This window comes from Phoenix dactylifera, chromosome 3 (assembly GCF_051530095.1).
Source record: "Phoenix dactylifera cultivar Ajwa chromosome 3, Ajwa_hap1_PhDact_Kaust_v1.1, whole genome shotgun sequence".
In the NCBI taxonomy this organism is placed as follows: Eukaryota; Viridiplantae; Streptophyta; class Magnoliopsida; order Arecales; family Arecaceae; genus Phoenix; species Phoenix dactylifera.
Window position 1 is genome coordinate 53,989,366 of NC_143192.1, and position 22,279 is coordinate 54,011,644.

At 37.5% G+C, this 22,279-nt stretch overlaps 1 protein-coding gene across 2 annotated transcripts; it reads left to right on the plus strand.

Moving 5' to 3' along the window:
* Positions 1 to 6,718: 6,718 nt before the first annotated feature.
* On the plus strand, positions 6,719 to 21,529 carry LOC120105035 (putative inactive histone-lysine N-methyltransferase SUVR2). 2 transcript variants are annotated; one of them, XM_039117086.2, is made up of 10 exons: positions 6,719 to 7,123; positions 9,281 to 9,513; positions 9,609 to 9,647; positions 9,747 to 10,509; positions 11,557 to 12,722; positions 12,952 to 13,217; positions 14,455 to 14,521; positions 14,631 to 14,681; positions 20,136 to 20,232; positions 21,276 to 21,529. In XM_039117086.2, exons 2-10 carry the CDS (start codon positions 9,331 to 9,333, stop codon positions 21,305 to 21,307), a joined length of 2,664 nt encoding a protein of 887 aa, XP_038973014.2. In that variant the 5' UTR covers positions 6,719 to 7,123; positions 9,281 to 9,330; the 3' UTR covers positions 21,308 to 21,529. The 2 variants fall into 2 exon arrangements, with proteins under 2 accessions (XP_038973014.2, XP_038973015.2); XM_039117087.2 differs by lacking the exons at positions 14,455 to 14,521; positions 14,631 to 14,681 and having other exon boundaries at positions 6,766 to 7,123.
* The last annotated feature ends 750 nt before the right edge of the window (positions 21,530 to 22,279 follow it).

Below are 22,279 nucleotides of genomic sequence, written 5' to 3' on the forward strand. Positions count from 1 at the left end.
AAAGAATTTGTCCTAGATGGGATGAGATACTAAATATTTGATTTCTAGTTGCTATTAACAGCCCAAAATGTGTTAGATGCCTGCCCTTTGTATTGCTATCAGCCTAGAGAGGAACTTCATATCAAACTTGATTCTTATTTTCCCCTTCTTGACCAGCTCCTTAGCAATCCGCATCCATTCTTTTGCTATCACGAGCACTTAAAGTTGGGCTTACCCCTTCTGTCGCTGGGATTAACAGGCTAAGACCATCTAGTTTGTTAAGTTTTAGAGTGCTGGTCCCTGCAGTGCCTCTGCAAGTGAAATGATTAGAAATTCTAAAAATAGCAGCATATAGACAAGATTAAGAAAGAATGATTTGGTGAAAAACCACAGCAAATTACTTGTATTATAGGAGACTTTATTTATAGGGAAGGGTTTACAAAAGGTCAATGTATAAATTGAATGCCATTAAATAGCTATTGCTGTACAATCCATATAAAGACACCATAATGTATGATATTCTGCCATGATGTATTTCTATATTTTGCTCCTTCGTGATTCTTCTATTGTTGTACGATCCATATAAAGACACCACAATTTCAGTTGTATGATATTCTGTCATTATTTGTATTTCTATGTTTTGCTCCTTTATGATTATCTCCATGATGATCTCCATAATTATCTCCAATACCCCACCGCAAGTCGAGCGTGGGAGCTCGCACGCGAAGCTTGGAACGGAATAGTGTAAACAATGGTCAAGAGGGACTTTTGGGCGAAGATATCCGCAATCTGGAGATTAGAGGGAACATGCGTAATCCGCAAAACACCACTGCATACTAATTCACGAACAAAATGGTAGTCAGGGTCAATATGCTTAGACCTCCTTTGTGTAATGGGATTTCGTGTCATGAATATAGCACTTTTATTGTCGCATAACAAAGCAGGCGGCTTAGAGAGCGGTATGTGCAAATCATGAAGGAGGTGCAAGAGCCATTTGACTTCAGTGGCAGTGAGTGCTAGAGCACGGTACTCAGATTCTGTACTAGATCGAGAGACAGTAGGTTGCTTTTTAGCACTCTAGGAAACCAAATTTTCACCAAGAAAAATAGCAATGCCAAAAGTGGATCGTCTTGTGTCCGGGCAACCAGCCCAATCGGCATCGGAATAGGCAAGGATATCAAATCGGTTACTTGGACATATAAAAAGATCAAAGTGCATCATTCCTTTAACATATCGGAGGATCCTTTTCACAGCTTGAAAATGATGCTCAGTGGGAGCATGCATAAATTGGTTGACAGAATTAACGGCATGGGCAATGTCGGGCCTTGTGATTGTGAGATACTACAAAGCTCCAACTAAAGAACGATACTTTGTAGGAGAATCAAAGGCAGGACCATTTGTACTTAAATACTGTGAGACGATCATCGGGGTAGCAACTGGTTTGCAATCAAGCAAATTATCCCGGATAAGGATATTCCGAGCATATTTCGTCTGGCTGAGAAATAAGCCAAAGTATTGCTATGTATTTCAAGACCCAAAAAATAATTAAGGGGCCCGAGATCCTTTATAGAAAATTCTGATCTCAATTTGCCGATGAAGTGATCAAGAAGGTCCACATGGCTACCTGTGAGAACAATATCATCAACATAGAGAAGCAAAAGAATTGTTCCCTTAGCCGTGGAGTGAACAAAGAGGCTGGAGTTGGCCTTGCTGCATACAAAGCCGAGCTTGAGCAAAAATTTGCTAAAGCGATGGAACACGCACGGGGTGCTTAATTAAAACCATAGATTGCCTTGTTTAGTCGACAAACATGATTTGGACGAGAAGGATCAATATAGCCCTGTGGTTGTTCCATATAAACCTCCTCCTGTAAAAAACCATTTAAGAATACATTGTTGACATCCAGTTGATGAAGAGGCCAGCCGCGAGAAACTGCAATAGACTGAATAATACAAATTGTAGAGGCCTTAACAATTGGACTGAAGGTGTCATGAAAATCAAGACCATAAAGTTGTGTATAGCCCTTTGCTACAAGACGGGCTTTAAACCGAGCAATAGAACCATCAGGGTGAAATTTGATGCGGAAAACCCACTTGGCTCTAACTACATTTTTATCGGGTGGTCGGGGTACGAGATCCCATGTTTTATTGATAATAAGAGCTCGGATTTCGTCCTTCATGGCAACAATCCATTCTGATGATTTTGCTGTACTTTTAAAACTCTTCGGTGCCTTCATTGCTAGTAGTGAGAACAAAAATGGAGAATGCGGAACTTCACAAACATAAGTGTAAGTCTTGGGCTTGGAAATACCAGCCTTGCCGCGGGTGACCATGGGATGATCATTCTGTACAGGTGCAGAAGCAGTGATCGGGGCAGCCAAAGAAGCGAACGTAGCGGCAGGAGATGCGTCAAGAGCTGCTGCAGGTGTGGGAGCAGTCTCGAAAAGCATAGGCATAACAGGGCGTCGGATGGGGCTCAGTTCCAAGGCGCAAGGCACACAAGGCTTGGGCGCAGTTGATTGCGACAATGGAGGAGAATCTGCAGAAGAGTGAGTAATAGGCAAAGAAGATGCTATGGGGGGAAGGGTCAGAAAAAGAAATAAAATCTAACGATGGAGTATTATGCTTTAAATTTGACGATGAAAAGGGAAAAAAGTTTTCATCAAACCGGGCATGACGAGTTACAAATACTCTATGTGAGATGGGATCAAGATAGCAGAAACCTTTGTGAGAGGTACTGTAACCAAGAAATATGCAAGGTAGACTACGTGGTTCAAATTATGTTGAGCGTAATCTCGTAAATAAGGAAAGCACAAACATCCAAATGGACGAAAAAGAGCATACGTAGATGACTTAACATATAAAACTTCAAATGGGGAGATCCCATGTAGGACCGGTGTAGGCAAGCGGTTAATTGTGAAAGCGGCTGTGTTGAAGGCTTCAACCCAAAGGTTTAGGGGGGCATGGGCATGGAAAAGCATGGTGAGGCCAGTTTCGATAAGATGGCGGTGTTTTCTTTCTGCGCGGCCATTTTGAGAGAAGGTATAGGGACAGAAAATTTGGTGATGTATATCGGATTTATTTAAGTGTGATTTAAATCGGACACTTGTAAATTCACCACCTCCATTAATTCGAAAAGCCTTTATTTTAGCCGACAATTGATTTTCAACGAATACTTGGAATTGTATGAAAGTGTCATAAAAGTCGGATTTATTTTTTAAGGGATAGAGCCAAGCGAAACGAGAATGATCGTCAATAAAAATGACATAATAACGATAGCCAGAAATGGATGTTATGGGAGTAGGACCCCATAAATCGCAATGAACGAGGCCTAATATAGAGGGGATCGATTCTCACTGATAGGAAAGGGAAGTTTATGGCTTTTTGCTTTTTGATAGCTTGCACATAAAGTAGGAGTAGGCAAAACAGAAGTGAGAGATAAATGACCTGTCTTATTTAGCATGGTAATTATTTTTGGGGAAACATGCCCTAAACGTGCATGCCAAATATCAAATGAGACACATAAATTATGTTTGTGGAGAATGGAGGAAAATGCACGGTGTCCACGCTGTAGTACGTAAAGACCATTAACACGTTTACCGCTTGCTACCACCTTTCTGGTTTGAAGGTTCTGTATGAGAAAATCAGTGTCAGTAAAGGAAACTGAGAAAGAAAAATCAGAGGTGAGTTTACTGACAGACAACAGATTTTTGGTTAATTTGAGAACAACCAGCACATCAAGTAAGTTGAGAGAGGGAGTGGGAGAAAAAGAACCCGTGTGAGTAATGGGTAGGGAGGATCCATTGCCAACAATAACCTTGTCCTTACCATTATATGGCTGTGCCTTGTCAAGTAGAGATACATCCGGAGTCATATGTGCCGATGCTCTTGTATTAGTATACCAATCTGCAGTATCATCATCAATAGAGCAGTGTGCAAGAGACTCGGCAAGATTGGCGCGGGCATTAGTTTTGATGTAGCGTTCATGGCAATGGGAGGCATAATGCCCTTCCTCACGACATATTTGACATCAAGGAGGGCGCTTAGGCTGCTCCTTGCCATGATTACCTCCTTTTACTGCCCACCTTTGTAGTTATTTAAAAATTATGCTCTGATACCAAGGCAAGATTAAGAAAGAATGATTTGGTGAAAAACCACAGTGAATTGCTTGTATTGTAGGAGACTTTATTTATAATCCATATAAAGACACTATAATGTATGATATTCTGTATTTCCATGTTTTGCTCCTTCGTGATTCTTCTATTGTCGTACAATCCATATAAAGATACTACAATTTCAGCTGTATGATATTCTATCATTATTTGTATTTTCATGTTTTGCTCCTTTATGATTATCTCCAGATGATCTCCATAATTATCTCCAACACATATAACCTAGGAAATTCGCATGATACTTTGTTTTAATCTTTTTTCAAATTATTATTGAAATGTGTTATAATAATGCAGCAAATTATATTTCAAGTATTATTTAAGTCCATCGAAACCATCGTGATGGTATTACAACATTGTAATGGCTGTTAGAAAAATATATTATTTTGAGAAATAAATAACCGTATGAAATAAGAGCCCTGCCTATTACCTAGAAGCTGAACCTCATTGAATATTAAACTGATTGTTATCGATAGACTCGTATTGATTGCACACTAAGCTCATCGAACATATCATAAAATCTATATCATAATATAGACATGATTATGATAATTTAATATAATTTTTTCGTTTATATTAATAAATGTTTTTACCAATAGTATTAATATTAATATTATTAATATAATCGTACATCAAACTTCAATCATGTTTCATGCTATTTAAAATAAATTTCTGATATTAATATCATGATATATTATCAATATATAAAATTCTAGTAGTATATCCACCTATCTATCTATATAGTAAAATAATATATTATTATAAAACAATAAGACCATGATCCGATTTGCATGTAATAAGAAATGGAAAAGTATTACATCTAGAAAATATTTTAATACAATGTAGTGGAGTCATCAGGGGTTCTACCTTCACTCTTAAGTATCATCATGATTATAAAAATGCAATTAAAATTACTAAAATAGTTGTGTAATATAATTACCCATTTTAGATATGGTTATTAATATTTTTCATTAATATTAATATCTAATGACTTGTGTGGGATACAGTACTAATGAAAAATATTTTTCATTAATATTAGCATATGTTAAACAAATACGGTTATTAATGATGTCATTAATTTGTATATTAAATTTAGTTGTGTTAACAAAAAGTTTTATTAGTAACATAATTAATATGGGTATCCATGACTAGTGGAAAGCTCTTTGCAAATATAGCCTCTATTTTAGTATATATATTTTTAGTATACATTTAATAGATGTATAAAATAGCAGCAGTTGAAATATTTAAGAAGTTGTGGTTCAATTTAGAGAGGTAATTAATTGGATCAAATAAATGTGTATTTAATTGTTGTTAAAATTAGAAGGGAGTTAATTGGGAAGGATAAATTATCAACAATAAGTGATTGCTTAGATTCTCCAACGGCTAGAGAGGGAAAGTGTGACGTGTGCTCTCCCAAGAAAAAAGCTTCTTAAAAGTTATATCAATATAGCCTAGGAAATGGATGGTTGTTAGTCCCTAACATATAATTTAGTTTGATTTTAATAAGGTTAAGAAGGTGGTCATTAATTTCGTAAATGAAAATTAAAAGCAATCATAATGGTAGTTTTAATTACAACTAAAGATATAATGGCAGAAATTTAGCTCATTATTCTTGCTGAAAAAATATTCATCATTAAGCAAGGAAAAATTTCTTAGTCAAGATGTGTGGATGCCACTTAGACCTTTCAGCATTGGATGATCCAACCAGATTTTATTTTGCTTTTAGGAGTATCAGTCATGCTCGTGCATGGAGAATTCTATGATTTATTTTACATGGTAATGCCAATCACTTGTAATCATATTCCATGAACTCCATTTACAATGTTTAATGGTTAAGAACAAAATAATAAAAGATAGCCTCCAAAAACAAATAAATATAGCATTAATAACTATAAATTTTCAATAATGACTATAATTTTAAATAAATCTTGTAATCATATTCAATGAACTCTATTTACAATGTTTAATGGTTAAGAACAAAATAATAAAAGACAGCGTCCAAAAGCAAATAAATACAGCATTAATGACTATAAATTTTCAATAATGATTATAATTTTAAATAAATCTCGGGAATTGACGATCCATAATCATTTTATGGAAAAGATGATACACTTTACATAAAATAAAACGAGAGTCTCCAAAATAAAATAAAAGAATATTTAAAATTGTTATGAAACAAAAAAATATTGGATGGTAATTAAAAAGATATATATTGGATGGTAATGACTTGTTTGACACTAATCTTTCCTTCAGTGGATCCTCTTGATCGGACGGTACGGTCGAGATCTGATTGCAGAATGACCGTTGATGTGGTGGGACCCTTGCCCGCCAAGCTGACCGCACCGTGCTCTCCAGTTGTGACTTACATGCGGGCGGCGCATCCGCCGTCCCCTTTATCCGCTCGGGCAAATCCTATCCGCCCAAAATCTATTGTCCGTTCCCGCATAGAATTCTATGAGCAGGTTTTTTAGAATAGCGTTGCTCCCTGCTCCTACCGATTCGTTTCCGTACTCCGCCAGAACAGACTACCCTACGGTGGCCATAGCCCAGCGAATACCTTAAAATGCTAAGGGTTGGAAAAGTAAGATATTTAAAGATAGTCCGCGGGAGCAGGAGACAATGACGGTTTCCCTGTCGCAGTGTCACGTCCCTTCCTCTTCGCCTCTGTGCGTGCATTCCTCGCCGGGAAACTTTTAGAGAGTGAGAGTGAGAGAGAGAGAGAGGGGGGAAGGGAGAAATGGAGGGATAAAGATTGCTCCTTCTTTTCCTCGCTCTCCAAAACGCTAATCCCTGGGTTACGAGCGAAATAGATCCCTGAGGTAGGGGAAGCGACGGCGAGCATTTCCTAGGGTTTTTGGAGAGAGATCTTTCATGTTATCGGCGTCTTTCTTCTGGTTCGTGTTGTCGCTGCTGAGTGGTCGAGAACAGCTGCGGAAACTAGGGTTTTGATGCTTGTCTAAGACGCGGTTTCTAAAGGTATGCTTTCTACCTCTCTAGGGCTTTATTCTTTTCCTTTTTTGGATCTTTTCTTGGTTCATTTTAGCGCTTGTTTATTTGTTTCGATCAAAGGTCTTTGGTTTAGATGATAGTCTTGCCACTTTTGGCTTTCTTGTATCTCATCTGGCTCCGGTTCTCGTACGATTAGAGCTTAACGGCCTCTTTTTTTCCAAAAAAAGAATCTATAGAGTTTCTTGAAAAAATAATCTTGAGGAACTTTCTCCTGTGTAATTCGCTCTGATGCTGGATGATGTTTCAGGTAAAGATCTCTCTCTCTCTCTCTCTCTCTCTCTCTATCTATCTAAGAAATGTATGTAGTTGAATGTTTAGTGTTAACTATTTTGGTTTTGTCTTAACTATTATGGTGCTCGTCTGACACTTGGAGGGTTTTTTTTTTTCCATGTGCTGATGCAAGTAGACATGAGGATTGATCATGTATGTGTTGAAGGTTTTAGTTTTCCCTGGAGCGCATGCAGTTGATTGTTTTTTTTTTCTCTAACATGGTTTCTATCTCAACTTGAATCAGGAGCAGTATAGAATTTCCTTCTCCTAGCACACTTTAATGTTCAAAAAAGAATTCACGGGTTTTTTGTGGTGGTAGGATTTATATATAGAATATGATTGAATTGCCTAATAGTAATAGGAGTAATATTTATTAAATATGTGCCAATGTACCTATCCACATATCACATCTTTTCTATCATAATTTTACTTGTGGCAACAGAAGTCAGGTCGCACTATATCATAATTTCTATATTCTATCCAAAATATTCAATGAAAAAATTAAGCATGATAATCCTCTATAGGGATATGTACATAAGAGAAAAAACAGTTCGGTATCTATGTAACACTTTCTATTCTAGGGTTTACATGTACAAATATATTTTGTTATAATTAAATTGAAAAGGATTTATTATTGAAAATAATTGATATTGATCAGTCGTAAATCAATTTAATTTTGTTATACCATTAAGGAAACACAATTTGAGGTACAGATTTAAGAACCATTCACTAATAGTAAAGTAAAAATAGTTAATGATTCCAATTTGCCCTGAATTTGTTGGTCTATGACTGGAAATGTGTCTTTTGAGATACAATCAATCAAGAAAATAAATAAACTGGATCCAATAAAAAATAGGGATTAATTTTTGAAAAGGGATAAGTACAATGGGATTCAAGATAAAAAATTCAATAGTAGATGGATAATAAATATTATCCATTTTGGATCAGATTTGGTGGCATGGCCAAGTGGTAAGGTGGGGGACTGCAAATCTTTTATCCCCAGTTCAAATCTGGGTCTCGCTTGATCAACAAAAGACTTGAAATATCTAATTCTGCCGATCTAACTCGACAAATTCTTGCTCCTCAAGAAGTAGAGGCAAATGACTAGGCCTGCCGGTACTTGAGTTTTAGAACCCATAATTCTATAAAGAACTGTAATTTTTTTTCCTTAAAATCTAGGTTCTGTTTACCGGTCCAACCTAGTACCAATAGGGATGAAGTAATCCTTACTTATTAATGATTGATCGGACATTTATTTGATTTATGATATCAATTGAATCAAATAAATAGCGAGAGTTAATTCTAGGATTCGGAACTAAGTAAGATGTCGGAACTCTTAGTATCGTAAGCTTGCTAAAGGACACTCTTTTTTTTTTGCTCCTAGGTTTGAAGAAGAGATTATAGGAAAGTCTATCAAGACTTTCAATTATCTTACACTACCTATCCTAAATACTAAAATAGTGTCTACTGATTCTATCTAGAATTAGATTAAATAGAATAGGCTGATAGAAAATCAATTTAAAGTTGTGGAAAGGTCTGAAGATACTTTGTATCCACACTTACGAGAGGCTTTGAGTACTTAAACATTCAATCAATATGGTTGGGTGGTTCTTTATAGAGTAAAAGAAAAGTTGAAAAAAAAAATCTTTGCCCATGTAGGGGATTACAAAAGAAAGAATGTATGTAATAATGGTGGTGGTATCTTACCATTCCATTCTTTCACAGAAAGAAAGACGCAAGCCTTAGATCAAATAAAGTAGAGGTGCTGAGATGATTCTCTCTCTTGATGATAGAGTACTATTCTGCATTCTTTAGTTGAAATTTTGGATTTTTTGTGTATTTTGATGCAACTAGGTGTGCCGGCTTGGTGTGCTTAGACAGCTTTGGGCAGTACCAAGCTCGGAATGGCACTGAAACCACAAATAGCTAAAGCTCTGAATGCGATGAAGGACATTGGCATTCCTGTGCATACAACGAAACCAGTCTTGAAGAAGCTTTTGCAAGTGTATGAGAACAACTGGGAGTATATCGAAGCTGAGAACTACAGGGTTCTTGCAGATGCTATTCTTGACCTGCAGGAGTCCAAGGTACAGCCTTACCTGGGGTTGGCCGTTATTAAGTGGGTTTTTGTCTTTTCTTTTTCAAATTAACATTTTGATTTGGCTTGTCGAATTATTTTCAGGATAAGAAAAGTGATCCAGCGGAGAAGCAAAATGATATTGTATGGAAACCCATTTATTCTTCCCAATTTGACTATTTAGTTCCCATGTCTTTTTAATTTTATGCTAATTTGTGTGAAACCATTTGCCAAATTGGTCAGGATGTTGGTGGTAGGAGAAAAGTAGCTACTTCAAGTGATGAGACTGAGAATTATAGGAAGAAGCTTAGAACGAGGCAGGAGGAACAAGGCCCTTCAACTTTAATGCAAAATTCTGAAATACATGCTTATGAGAGGCCAAAAAAAGAAGATATTTCACCTGAGTCACATACTGTTCAGCAACAGGTGGAGCCAGCTTCACATCGAACAAAGCATAGAGGTAAATGGACTGAGCTCCCATCATCTGAGCCTTCTTCTGCAGAAAGGAGTGAGGTTGTGCCACCTCCGCATTCTATGAGATCTGAAAGGCCTGGACAAGCGTCATCTCAGAAAATGTCCAGAGTGTCAAGGGCTTTGATGCTTGCACATAACAGTCCTGGTTCTGCAGAAAGGACTGAGGTTGTGCCACCTCCACATTCTATGAGATCTGAAAGGCCTGGGCAAGCATCATCTCCGAAAATGTCCAGAGTGTCAAGGGATTTGATGCTTGCACATAACAGTCGTGGTCAGGGAAATGCAAAGTCAAGTTCACATTTGACCTATCGGAGAGATAAGCACCCAGTGAATAAGAGAATGGAAGACTTGATGTGTTGTAAAGAACCTAAGGTCAAATCTGGCACGGTGATCTTGCCAGCACATGGAACTGGTAACTGTCATGCTGCTGCAGCTAGACAGATGGACGGGCCAACTGGTGGTCAGTCTCTGGCATCTGAGGTTCCTCTTGCAATGATATGCCCTCCTGTCTCATTTCCTGCTATAGATAAAGGTGAATTTATCTATCTAGGCATTTCATGTTCTTTTGCTTTCTGTTGAAATATAAATTTTGGATGATGCTATACAATATATATTAAGTCTCGACTCTGGTACTATCCCTCTGTATTTGCATATGCAAATCTTGGAGAATACTGCTAGGCAGCCCAAGGCAGTTCCCAACCAAGCCCCTACCTGACATTCATGAGGATATTGTGTTATTCAAGGCAGTTATGGGCTTTTCCTGGGGACTTCCTATTTCATGCTGCCACGTCAGATGGGATATTGTGTGCGGATCTTCAGGCCATGTAGGATGAAGTTCAGCTTGGAGGTCCTTGTAAACTGCCACACAATGCACAACCCCATCATCATGTGGTGGATTAGATCCAGTTTCCCCCATGCGAATCACATCCATGCCTTGCGATTCCCATCGGCATACGAGTTGATGCGGGCATGGTTCGTGGGGCCCATTCAACGCTCATTGTGTATTTTTTTGATATGCAGCAGTTTGTTAAATCCTGCGAGCTAAACCATTTTCCTTTTTGAACCTTGAGATGCGCTGCTTCCCACCCAAGGCTTTTTTGGAAACAAGAATGCACATTACCTTTCATGTCAAACAACTACATACCACGACTTTTGTCGGGGTGGTACCTAATGACAGATTGATAGCTATTTGATTTGGACAACATTAGTTGACAGCATCCTGACATTTAATCCTTGTGATCTTATATTACCTTTTTTATTTGGTTTTAATTGAAAGAGATAAACAAATTTTAATGGAACCCTCCACCTGTGATTCTGGAGGGTTCACTAGTATAGATTCTAAATCTTTTGCTGCTTGGTCGAGCTTTGTAGCATCACCGAGAAGTGCATTTTCAGAGTAATTTAGCTTCAATTGTCAGTGTGTTCCCCAATAGGTCAGCCTGGTTTGGTTGTTTATTGTTTATAAGTTTTTACCTTATAGATTAGAAATGGTAAGGCTTTACAAGCACTTCTGTTTGCCATATTGATTGAGCTTTTATGGTGCCGGCATTTTTAATTGGATTAACCTAGTTTTCTTCAGATCATCGAGGGCATCGGGGCTTGGATGGTTCTTCAAAGCAAAATGGCTGTGCTTCACAAAAAAAGGCATCTGAGACACTCGCAACACAACATGCAGATAGGAGGGGAAAGAGAATTGTCACAGATGCTGCAGACAAGAACATAAGCCCCTCCGACCTTCTAAGTGTTCAGGAAAAATCTTCCACCAATGTTGAGATAGCTTCCTCAGCTATGGGTGAAGTCAAGCTTTCATTTACATGTGACACTGGTGCACTTGACCGCCCAGATTTCCATATGCCAAGCATGGAGGCTGTATGCAAGATGGTAGAGGATAAATGTTTAAGATCCTACAAGATTTTCGATCGTAATTTCTCTCTTATGAATATCATGAAAGAAATGTGCCGGTGTTTTCTGGAGTTGGGTTCTGAATCCTCAGAAGATAGAGAGGAAAATATCATACACGTAGTTCCTACTCTTGAGTCACTAAAAAGATCTGGTATCCAACATATGTTGGGGAACATGCCTGCATGTCCTTCAAAGGGCCCAAATGGTCACTGCCTGAATGTGAAAATTCATGAAAATAATGTAAATGCAAGGGCAAAGAAGCAAATTGGAGAGTGCTCAAATATCAGTTCACGAAGTTTGGTTGTGGTTCCACAGCCAGAGATTGCACTTGGTGATTTAAGACCAGCCCATGATGTAAATGATGTAACTAAAGGTGAAGAAAGAGTTAGAATCTCCATAGTGAATGAAGTCAACAGCGAGCAATATCCGCCATCTTTTTTCTATATACCACATAATATTGTTTACCAAAATGCATATATAAATCTTTCACTTGCTCGAATTGGGGATGAAAGTTGTTGTTCGGATTGTTTTGGTGATTGTTTGGCAGCAAGAATCCCTTGTGCATGTGCAGGAGAAACTGGAGGCGAGTTTGCCTACACAAGGGATGGCCTACTGAGAAAGGATTTTCTGGATGCCTGTATCTCAATGCATTGTGCTCCACAGAAACACCATTACTTTTACTGTAAAGATTGCCCCCTAGAAAGGTCCAAGAATGAGGTCGGTCCTGATCCATGTAAGGGACATTTACTTAGAAAGTTTATTAAGGAATGCTGGAGTAAGTGCGGATGCAAGAAAGAATGTGGAAATCGAGTAGTTCAGCGAGGCATAACATGCAATCTTCAGGTTAGTCTTCACCCTCAGTTGAAGTTTCATACTGCTGATTTTTGTCAATTTTCAGAGATGCCACTGTAAAAGTGTCATCAACCTCAGGTTTGAATCTGTTTTCATTAAATCATCCACAAATATTGTCCCACTTTGACAATATACTTTTTGATTAACAACATAAGTTTCCCATAAAATGTACCTTACAGGTCATTGTTACTTATAGTCTAACACATTTCCCCTACTTCAGGTGTTTTTTACTGGTCAAAGGAAGGGGTGGGGACTCCGTACGCTTGATGAACTGCCTAGAGGCACGTTTGTATGTGAATATGTTGGGGAAATATTGACAAACATGGAGCTGTATGATCGAACCATTCAGACCACTGGTAATGCAAAACATACATATCCAGTGCTGATGGATGCAGATTGGGGCACTGAAGGAGTTCTAAAAGATGAAGAAGCCCTTTGTTTGGATGCCACATTTTATGGAAACGTGGCAAGATTTATTAATCACAGGTAACTCATGTCAAAGATCTAATTCTTTTAATACCCCGTGCTGCTATTTGCAAGCATATTGTGTGCAAGTTTTCTGTTGAATCTTAGAGTACAATAAGTTCCTTCATTTGCTTCTATATGGATCAGCATGTCACCTTCGTAATTTTAATTGCATAATACCTTTTCAGAAGTGCATGTGATCTTAATGTTTTGCGCTTTTAAGGTTTTGGACACCTGCAGATTCTCAGTGATTTGAAATGACTGCCTTTGAGGTCAGCCACCTATCTGTTTTCCTTTATCACAGCATAAATGCTTGTGCTGATGGAAATTCATGCAGGATGACCCAAGTTAATGACTAAACTTGATGTACTGATTGCACATTAACTTCATGATTCGAGATATAGGAATTATTGGCTGGAGGTGCATTTTGGGTAGTTCATGAGAAAATAATTTGGATAGCGCTGTTTGCTAGTAAACTGACTATGCCATAATATAGGGTGTGGTAGGAGATGATGATTTTGATTGAGTATGTCAAGCATCTTTATCTGGCTCTTTGTTTTCATCCTTATTTTTGGCCCATCTAAAGCCTGCCTGTTACTAGCTGAACAAGAATGTGCCTTTATATGCTTGGTCTTCAAGGTTTTAGGGTTGTTTCTATCATAATTTGGGTTTCATATATGGAAAATCTTTTTTTCTTAAATTCTTGGAGTTGAATGTAAATCAAGTACTAGATAAGATATTAAAGATTTGAAAATTTGTAGGCTGAGGATGGCACTCATTTAGCCAAAGTTTGATAGTTTAGGCGCAAGGCTTTGGCAGGTCTAATTGTTTGCCAATTATGTTTTCATTATTTTGAAGAGCATTTTTCATTCTACTGTTCTGTCTTTTCAAGTTGGGATTATATCTGGTGTTTAATGCCTCGTATATGATCTTGTCAGTGTACATTGCTATCTAGCTCTTATTTCATAAGGCAAAGGGATCCAAGTTAGTTTTTCGTTTGTTCAAGTTTTATTTCATGGGCTGAGTTTGAAATTTTTTGGATGTTGAGAGGTCTTTTCATGTCATGGTCGTTTACTTTACCTGTTGCTTTTTACACTTTTGTCGTGCAACTAGAGTGTATTTTCTTCCTCTACTTCTTCTTATCAGTGACCAACCAGAGCATTTTACTATTGTCTTCAACTTTCAGTCATGCTTGGTCCATGCTTAGTGTTCATCTGTTTGTTCTTGTTGTGATGCTTTTAGCTTGTTTTTGTTGTAGATGTTTTGATGCAAACCTGATTGGAATACCAGTTGAAGTGGAGATTCCTGACCACCATTATTACCATGTATGCATAGCGAAATACTTTTGCCACAATAAGATCCTTATGGATTCAGCAATATCACCTGATTTTGCGCTTGTTGGACTTATTTTCATCTGTCCATTTTATTTTGCAGCTAGCTTTTTTCACAACCAGGAAAATAGAAGTTCTTGAGGAATTAAATTGGGTAAGTAGCATTACATATTTGTAACATATTATGCTTTTGAGTACTGAAATGTCATAATCCCATGCAACTGGTTCATTTGATTTGGGATGAATCAGCTATCTAGGAAAGATTATATTAGGTTTAGTTATGCTCACATATCATATTGGTCAAAACTCAAAACAAACCGATATATCCTAATATATCAACCTATATTTTATCAAAATATCTGCTGTGATTTTCTAATATGCTTTTTACAATCTTAAACCCATGTTATTATTATTAAATATTCAAATCATTCTTTTAAAATGGAAGTGGATCGAGCTTTACTATATAAATCAAGATCTCCAAAATCTCGGTTCTTATAATATTGGTTGAGTATTTGAGATCTCGGAAATCTTGGCTCTTATCTTTTTTTTTCTCGACTTCCTATCTCGGACAGGATAAAATGATATCTGGGTTTATCCTGGTATTGGGCACCTTTTGAGATGATTTCAATCTTGATAACTGAAAAAAGCCCTTGTTATTTATTAGAGAGGGAGGGGATGCTTGGATTGTTCTAGCTACACATTCATTCCTCATCTTTCTTCTTTTTCAACTTGATTTCCCCAATCCAGTTGTTTCCGCCCTTTTCAATTAGTTTTTAATGCTTCTATTTTCTGTTCTACTATTGCTTGATCCCTTGACAGCAATTTCTGAGTGCATGCAATTTTACGTGGCCTCTAGCTGTAACATGGTATTATTAGAGCTCATGCAAACCTGGAATGTGTTTAAAATATCAATTTTTTTTTTTTTTTGAGCTGCACAATGACCCTGCTCTAGTCATTCTTTTTTACATCCTTTCTTCTGTTTGCCAGTTGCCTGTTCCAAGTATTTTCAAGATCTTTAAAAGGTAAGAGGGGGCTTGTTCTGGTGTTCAATTCTTTTGTATGCATGCACCTATGATCCCTTCTCGTTCCTAATCATGTGTTCATTAAATTGAAAGAACATTGCAGCATATGAGTAACACATATGTTACATGATCTTTTAATCTAGGGCTGAAATCGGATCGGATATCAGTATATCCATATCTATATTTGCTTTATTTAATGAATATAGATACAAATATGGATATTAGTCGGATGCAAAAATTCATATCCATATTTGATTTAAATGGATACGATATAAATTGGATACTGAAAGTATGAATATAAAAATGGATATAAGTTGGATAATTAAACTTTATGATCACAAAATCAAATATATTACTTAAGTGTATTGTAAAGCAAGTTAATAGCATGTTAATGTGAATATATATTTCTATGAAAAGTTAGTGATATATAAAATTAAATAGGATTATGACTAGAATCAGATATTTAGATACGGATCGGATAGTTGTCTATCCATATCCATTTTTGTTTTGACGAATACGGATACGGATATTAGTCAGATGCTCAAATTTTCATTTATATCTAGATAGATTCGAATACGAAACGGATCCGGACGAATATTATTGTGTCTACTTTCACCCCTTTTTTAACCTCAAGGAAGAGCTCTAGATGAAGAGAGGGAATTGCTTTCTTTCTTGTTTGCGCAATGTTCATGCTCATTGGGGCAAATTGTCATTATTCCATTGAGGAAGCTAATCATGGACAACAACCTTACACTTTGAATATAATGGAAAATGTAAATGAAAGAAAAATTTCTATGGTTAAATATGTGGTTGAAAGCAAGGTGTGTATAGATATGGTTGAAAGCAAGGAATGCGGAACCGAGGGCTCGGTCCCACCATGGTCCGCCGAACCGGTGGTCATGGTCTGCCGAATCGGTACCAGTAGGCGTATTGGTGGCCTACCGAACCGGTTCGTACTGGTGCGGTTCCCCGCGCGCGGGCATGCGTATTGGTGCAAGCTGATTCGATTTTCACCGGTACAATGTGGTACGGGACTTGTACAGGTGCGAATTGGTTTGGTTCGCACTGATATGCCTGTACCGCTCGATTCCAGCCCTAAAAGGGCCGGAACTATTTTCCACCGCCGTACCGGACTGGTCCGGTACAGGCCGGTTTAGCATACCATGCCGGTGGCTCACCGGCATGGTTCCGCCATTGAAAACGACTTGCTGCCAGAGTCGGAGAAGAAAAAGAGAGAGCGGGGGAGGGAGGGAGAACGAGCGCCGGCGGGTGCCGGCGGAGGGGGGCGTGGCTAAAAAATTTGGAATTTTTTAAATGAAGTCGGCAAATCGTTTGCCGACTTCACTTAAAAATTTTCAAATTAAAAATTTTTAGGATTTTTAAGTGAAGCCGGCAAATCACTTGCCGATTTCAGTTAAAAAATTTCAAATTTTGTAGCCACGACAGCGTCCGCGGCCTACCCCCATCCTTTGCCGGCCTCCTGTGGCCCTCCGCCAGCGTTTGCCGCCGCTCGTTCTCTCTCCCTCCCTCTGCTCTCTTTCTCTTCTCCTTCGCTAGCTCCGGCGTTTTTCTCTCTCGGTATGGGTCCGGCACGGCCCGTACCGACTTATTCTGCTGGAGAGCCGATACGGTGCTCGGTATCAGTTCTTCCGACCTTGGTTGAAAGAGTTGAGATATTCAATGAAGGATCCTTCACATCTTCTCAAATTAAATGCTGTAGTTTAGGCTTAGGTAATTGATTTGTTTTTAATCATTTTGTTTTAAGTATTAACAAAAGTTGGTTTGGTATTTTCTAATTTCTTGCATTTTTTTATTCTTAATTTTGGGCTTTTTTGGTGGATTTTGAATTCTTATTTTAGAAAAGATAGATGTCTGATCCTACTTCAAGTTTAGGTTGCATTAGGGAAGTTTTAAACTTTTATTAGGATTGTGATTTCAGAAAGAATCTATGGCCATCTATGGCTGTTGCAACTCAAATTGCACTGCACGTCAGGTTCCTTGTGGCTTGAGGTGAATGCAATTGAGTTACAGGGGGTTAAATCTTTGTTGTTTGGAGGATGGGTAGGGGAAGAAGAGGGAAGAGCGGTGAAGAGGTGAGGGAGTGATGCAATGGGAAAGGAAGAAGGGGTGATTTGATCAACGAGGTTACACTTCAAAAATCAACATCCAAATAAAAGTAAACAGGATTGAAAAACCCTTTGCTGCATGGTTATAAAAATATTGAACATGTTTCCGTCCTTCCTTGTGACTCCTAGGTCACAATGAAACAACCTTCCTGTTGCAGCAAGGCTCACCCTCCAAAATTTAGCTATTGATCTTATTGTATATATAAGTTCCAGCTTCTGTATTACATATTCTTGTTAAATTTTCAACCTGTAAAATTTAAACATTTCATGGAAGATTGTGCAGTCTTCTCTCATTTTTTTTGAGTTTATAGTAAGTTTGGTTGAATCTATTTTCCTTGTTTTCTTATTTTCCACAAACTACCCCGAAACCAAACATACCCTTAATATAAATTTCCCACTCTTAATATCAATATCCTTTTACACCTGACATGCATCCAAATGAGTTTTTTTTCGATTTTGGATCAGCTTTCTTGTTTTTCATTCATGTGACTTTTTTATTATTTCTTTTTACTTAGATGTGAGAAGGGATACCAATTATAAAGCTATTTTTTAAAAGGAAGTTTATCAAATTTGAGATGACATAGGGAATTATCCGAGGGGGTGGGGGATTTGGACCACGGTTAGTTTTAATATATATTTAAATCGGGATAGAAACATGGCAAGATTGGGGATTGGTTCTTTTAACTTGTGGAGTCAATGGTACTACCAAAACCAAAAAATTCAGAGGGCATTTTCAGCAGAAAAGCCGTCAACCAGGATCAAGAGGCAATATTTTTTGGGTTTCAAAATTGTTCTTTCATAATGTACTATAGATATTTTAGTATTCAATACAAATTGTCTAATTTTTAAGACAATATATATTCTGTCTATTTATTTACTATAATTCCAGCTTAATTAAGCCAAACACAAGCAAGTTGAGCAACTCTGAAGCTCAGCTCGTCTAAAAAGTCAGGCCCATTCCCAGCTAAATATAGGCTGCTTATGAATGTCTGCTGGTCTGTCAGCCTAATTGAGGTTTGATGTCAGGCTGACCATTGACAACCATTGGAAAAATGATCTTATACGTTGATGGATCGTGCCTTAGTTCATAAAGATGAACCTATATAGGTTGGAGAAAGCTTCTCCATTGGCTGGTTTGTTGGATGGACGGTTAGGTATTGTAGTATCTTATTCATGGAGGCTTATGTTACTTGCATGGGCATTTTGCTGAGGAACTACTTGGGAACCAATATGCAATAAGGAGACTCCTCTGGTCTCAAGAGATTCTCCTCACCAAGGTCCTTTTGATTATGATAACATATTGCATTCCTGGACCCTGGTGGTCGATAAGGTCTTGGTGGTATTAGATGGTGAAATTGAATTTTAGATGTGTGCCAGACTTTATGCATTGGCTGATTTGGACCTATTATGATAAACTATAGCAGAATTTTTTGGGTCTTTCATGAGGAAAATGGCCCATGAGGTTGGACATCTGAATGCCGTTGCCTTTCACTTGAAGGATATTCCTTTAGGAAGCAACTTCCTGATTTATTGTGGCAGTAGTATCATTTATATTAGACTGTGCTGTATCACTGCCAGTGTTCATGCTGGCCACTCGGACACCTGGGACAACATTGCTGTGGATTTTGCTTGTCAGCCGGGTCCCTCGAGCCAGCCATGCGCAAGATTAACTTTTTCTGGCAGATTTCTTTGTGCTTGATTATGTTTGGCTTTTCCATGTGATTTCATCTTCATTTACTCTCACTACAATGCTCCCTCCATTGCTGCTTTACCTTGTTTCTTTCCATTGTATCTTTGAAGATAAAGCAGCTCCTTTTTTTTTCGAGCAAAATGCAACTGTATATCCAACACATTCATTCTTCTAAGATCATGGCTCCTCCTGAAATGCCTTGCCTATTACTTGCATGTAAAATATTTCTTGCTTGGCACTAGTACTGAAACTCGAGAAGCAAGGTTTGGAACTTACGAAATTTTAGCATGCAAGGAGCGATATACTTTGTCAAGTTGGCTGCACCTCTCACATACTGTTGTCACAAATTTTTGTTTGTGAATAAAATGTTTGCTGCACTATCCAGCAGTTCAGAAAGAAGCACTCATTTTACTTGTTATACCACCATATTCTGAAAATCTTCGAAGCTTTAATATTTTCAGGGTTGAGTGTTGATTTTAAATTTTAATTGAGATTAACCTTGAATCATTCTATCTTTTTTAAACTACTTCGATGAGCAAGCCCAACCTTTGAATCTCGGGCAGAGGCTACAATTTGAGCTGATAATTTACTACTCTTGCTTTTTGGGTATATTAGTAAATGCTTCGAGTGGGTGATTTCTATCAAAAGACATACATATTCTGGCCAGTCTCGTAATTTGTTTTTGCCCAGTTGTCTTCTTTCTATTCAAAGTAATATGTACAATCACTAGCATTATGAGGTTTTTCTCTTACACAGTATATTGATTGCAGGACTATGGAATTGATTTTGATGATCACACTCACCCAATCAAGGCATTTAAATGTCGCTGTGGAAGCAAATTTTGCCGAGACATGAGAAATGTTTCGAGTAAGTACACCACTTATTTTAAAATATGAAAGCAAAATGTTTTAAATATCAGTTAAATATTGCTACCAGAATATGTGAAAGTGTTCCTAGAAGATACTTCATGTTATTTTTGCTACTTAAGAATGTGGGAGCATGTTTGAGTGCAATTCTGGTCTGTAATGATGGTGCTCTCTGGAGCATGTGAGTTGTGCTGTAGAAGTGAGACTATTAACTACTTTGTGGCAGCTATATTTTCTTTTTCTTAATTCAGATACAGGGGTTGTGCTCGCCCTGATATTTGCTTCAAACTCCACTTCTAAGAACATGATTCATCTTTCCATATCAAGCTCTTTAAGCCTGAAACCCATTTTTTCAACAATACAAATCCCCCTTGAGCTCTCTTCCCGTTTAGGTTGAATCATTCAAATGCTCATTTGACTGTGTTTTAAAACATAGATCAAAATTCCTTCAACTAGACGTTTTTTCAGTTATTTATAACTTTAATGGTTGATTGAAGATTGTATCAATTAATCCACTAACTTGTTTTTCAGTTTCCCTTTTCTTCTTGTCTCTGATTTTCTAATTACAGGTCGAAATGTAGTGTCATCTAAGTTTTTATCTGATCTTTGAAATTTGAAAATTCCCTCAAATTTTCTTACTAGTTGATCAATAGGATACACCATACCTTGCTTGATGGTATGGACATGTACACTAAAAATTTTAGGAGCCTCTGTTAGGGAGAGGTACTCTTAACCTTTGTTGAAGGATTAGGAAAAGGGGAAGAAAATCTAAGCTGAAGTCGGGAGAATAGTCAGAGAAAAGCTGGCAGTAAGTTTAGAGTTAGCCTGATTTAGGAACAATGGGGGAACCAGGATTCATAAAGTTGAACTTGAATATGTGGAGGAGGCTCGATAGGTGTGATCATGATTATGCATGGAAACTCTAGAAGTTAATGACGTGTGTTTTCTCTCATTTGAAATTTATTGGATTTCCTCCCTTAAAAAAAAAGAATTTGTCGGAGTTCCTTTCAAAGTCCATGCTAAGCTATTCTTTTTCTGTTTCAGGAACCACATCAAGTGCGTTAGTTTTGCGGTGAACCAATGGAGATCTATCAAAGCATCCTACAAGGTAGAGATTGCCGACTCGAGGTTTTATAGTCAAAAGGGAACAGGTAAAGTGGAGCAAACAAGCTGGTTTTTTTTTGGGTGGTTGGTATACCTTTCAGGATTTAACAGTCAATTCTGCTTTCTCGGATTGCGTGAAATGTTTAATTTTTGTCGATGCTTTAATGAATTGTTGAGCAGCAGCTTCGATTTTATGATTGCGAACGTACATCCCCTTCATATGCAGAATTGGCAGATAGAAACTGTGGATAATTGTGATGGCTGATGGTGTTGGATTGGCCTCAAGACAGGTGTGGTTGGAAATCTGAAAGCCTCGAGTTACATTTGGAAGCATAACCTGCTCTCAACTCCTTCAGAGCATCTTAAGATTGCCGGACAGGAAGATGCAGGGTTTCTCAGCTATCAGAGCTTGACGCAAAAGCTCAATTTGGTCCATAAAAAAAGAAAAAAAACCAATCAAACGGCATACAAACACACAAACAAACAAGAAGCAAAAATTTTAAGGCTCCCGGTAAATATTAATATTTAAGTTTTAATTTTCTCGCAGATGCTTAAAAAATTCTAGCAGTGCAAAATATGACTTCTGCCGGAGGCAGGGGCGGCTCAATACATTCTGGGGCCTAAGGTGAATCCAATGAACGAGGCCTCTTTTTTAATAATAATTTTTTTAATAAATATAAAATACTTAAAAATATATATAAAAATAGATAGCTATCAAGTACATTATTTACAAGAAGTCTTTTTAATTTAATATAATTCTTGAATGGAAGCATATAAAAGTAATTACTCTAAATGAAGGGCCATGAAATTGATTAAATAACTGAGATAATGCTTGGCAATATTGTTTATCATGAAAAGGTCATCCCATGGTATTTCATGGTCAAGGTAAAGAAAAGAATTTGTTCATAAAGGAATCTCTCTATAAGAGAAAGTAGGGTCATTAT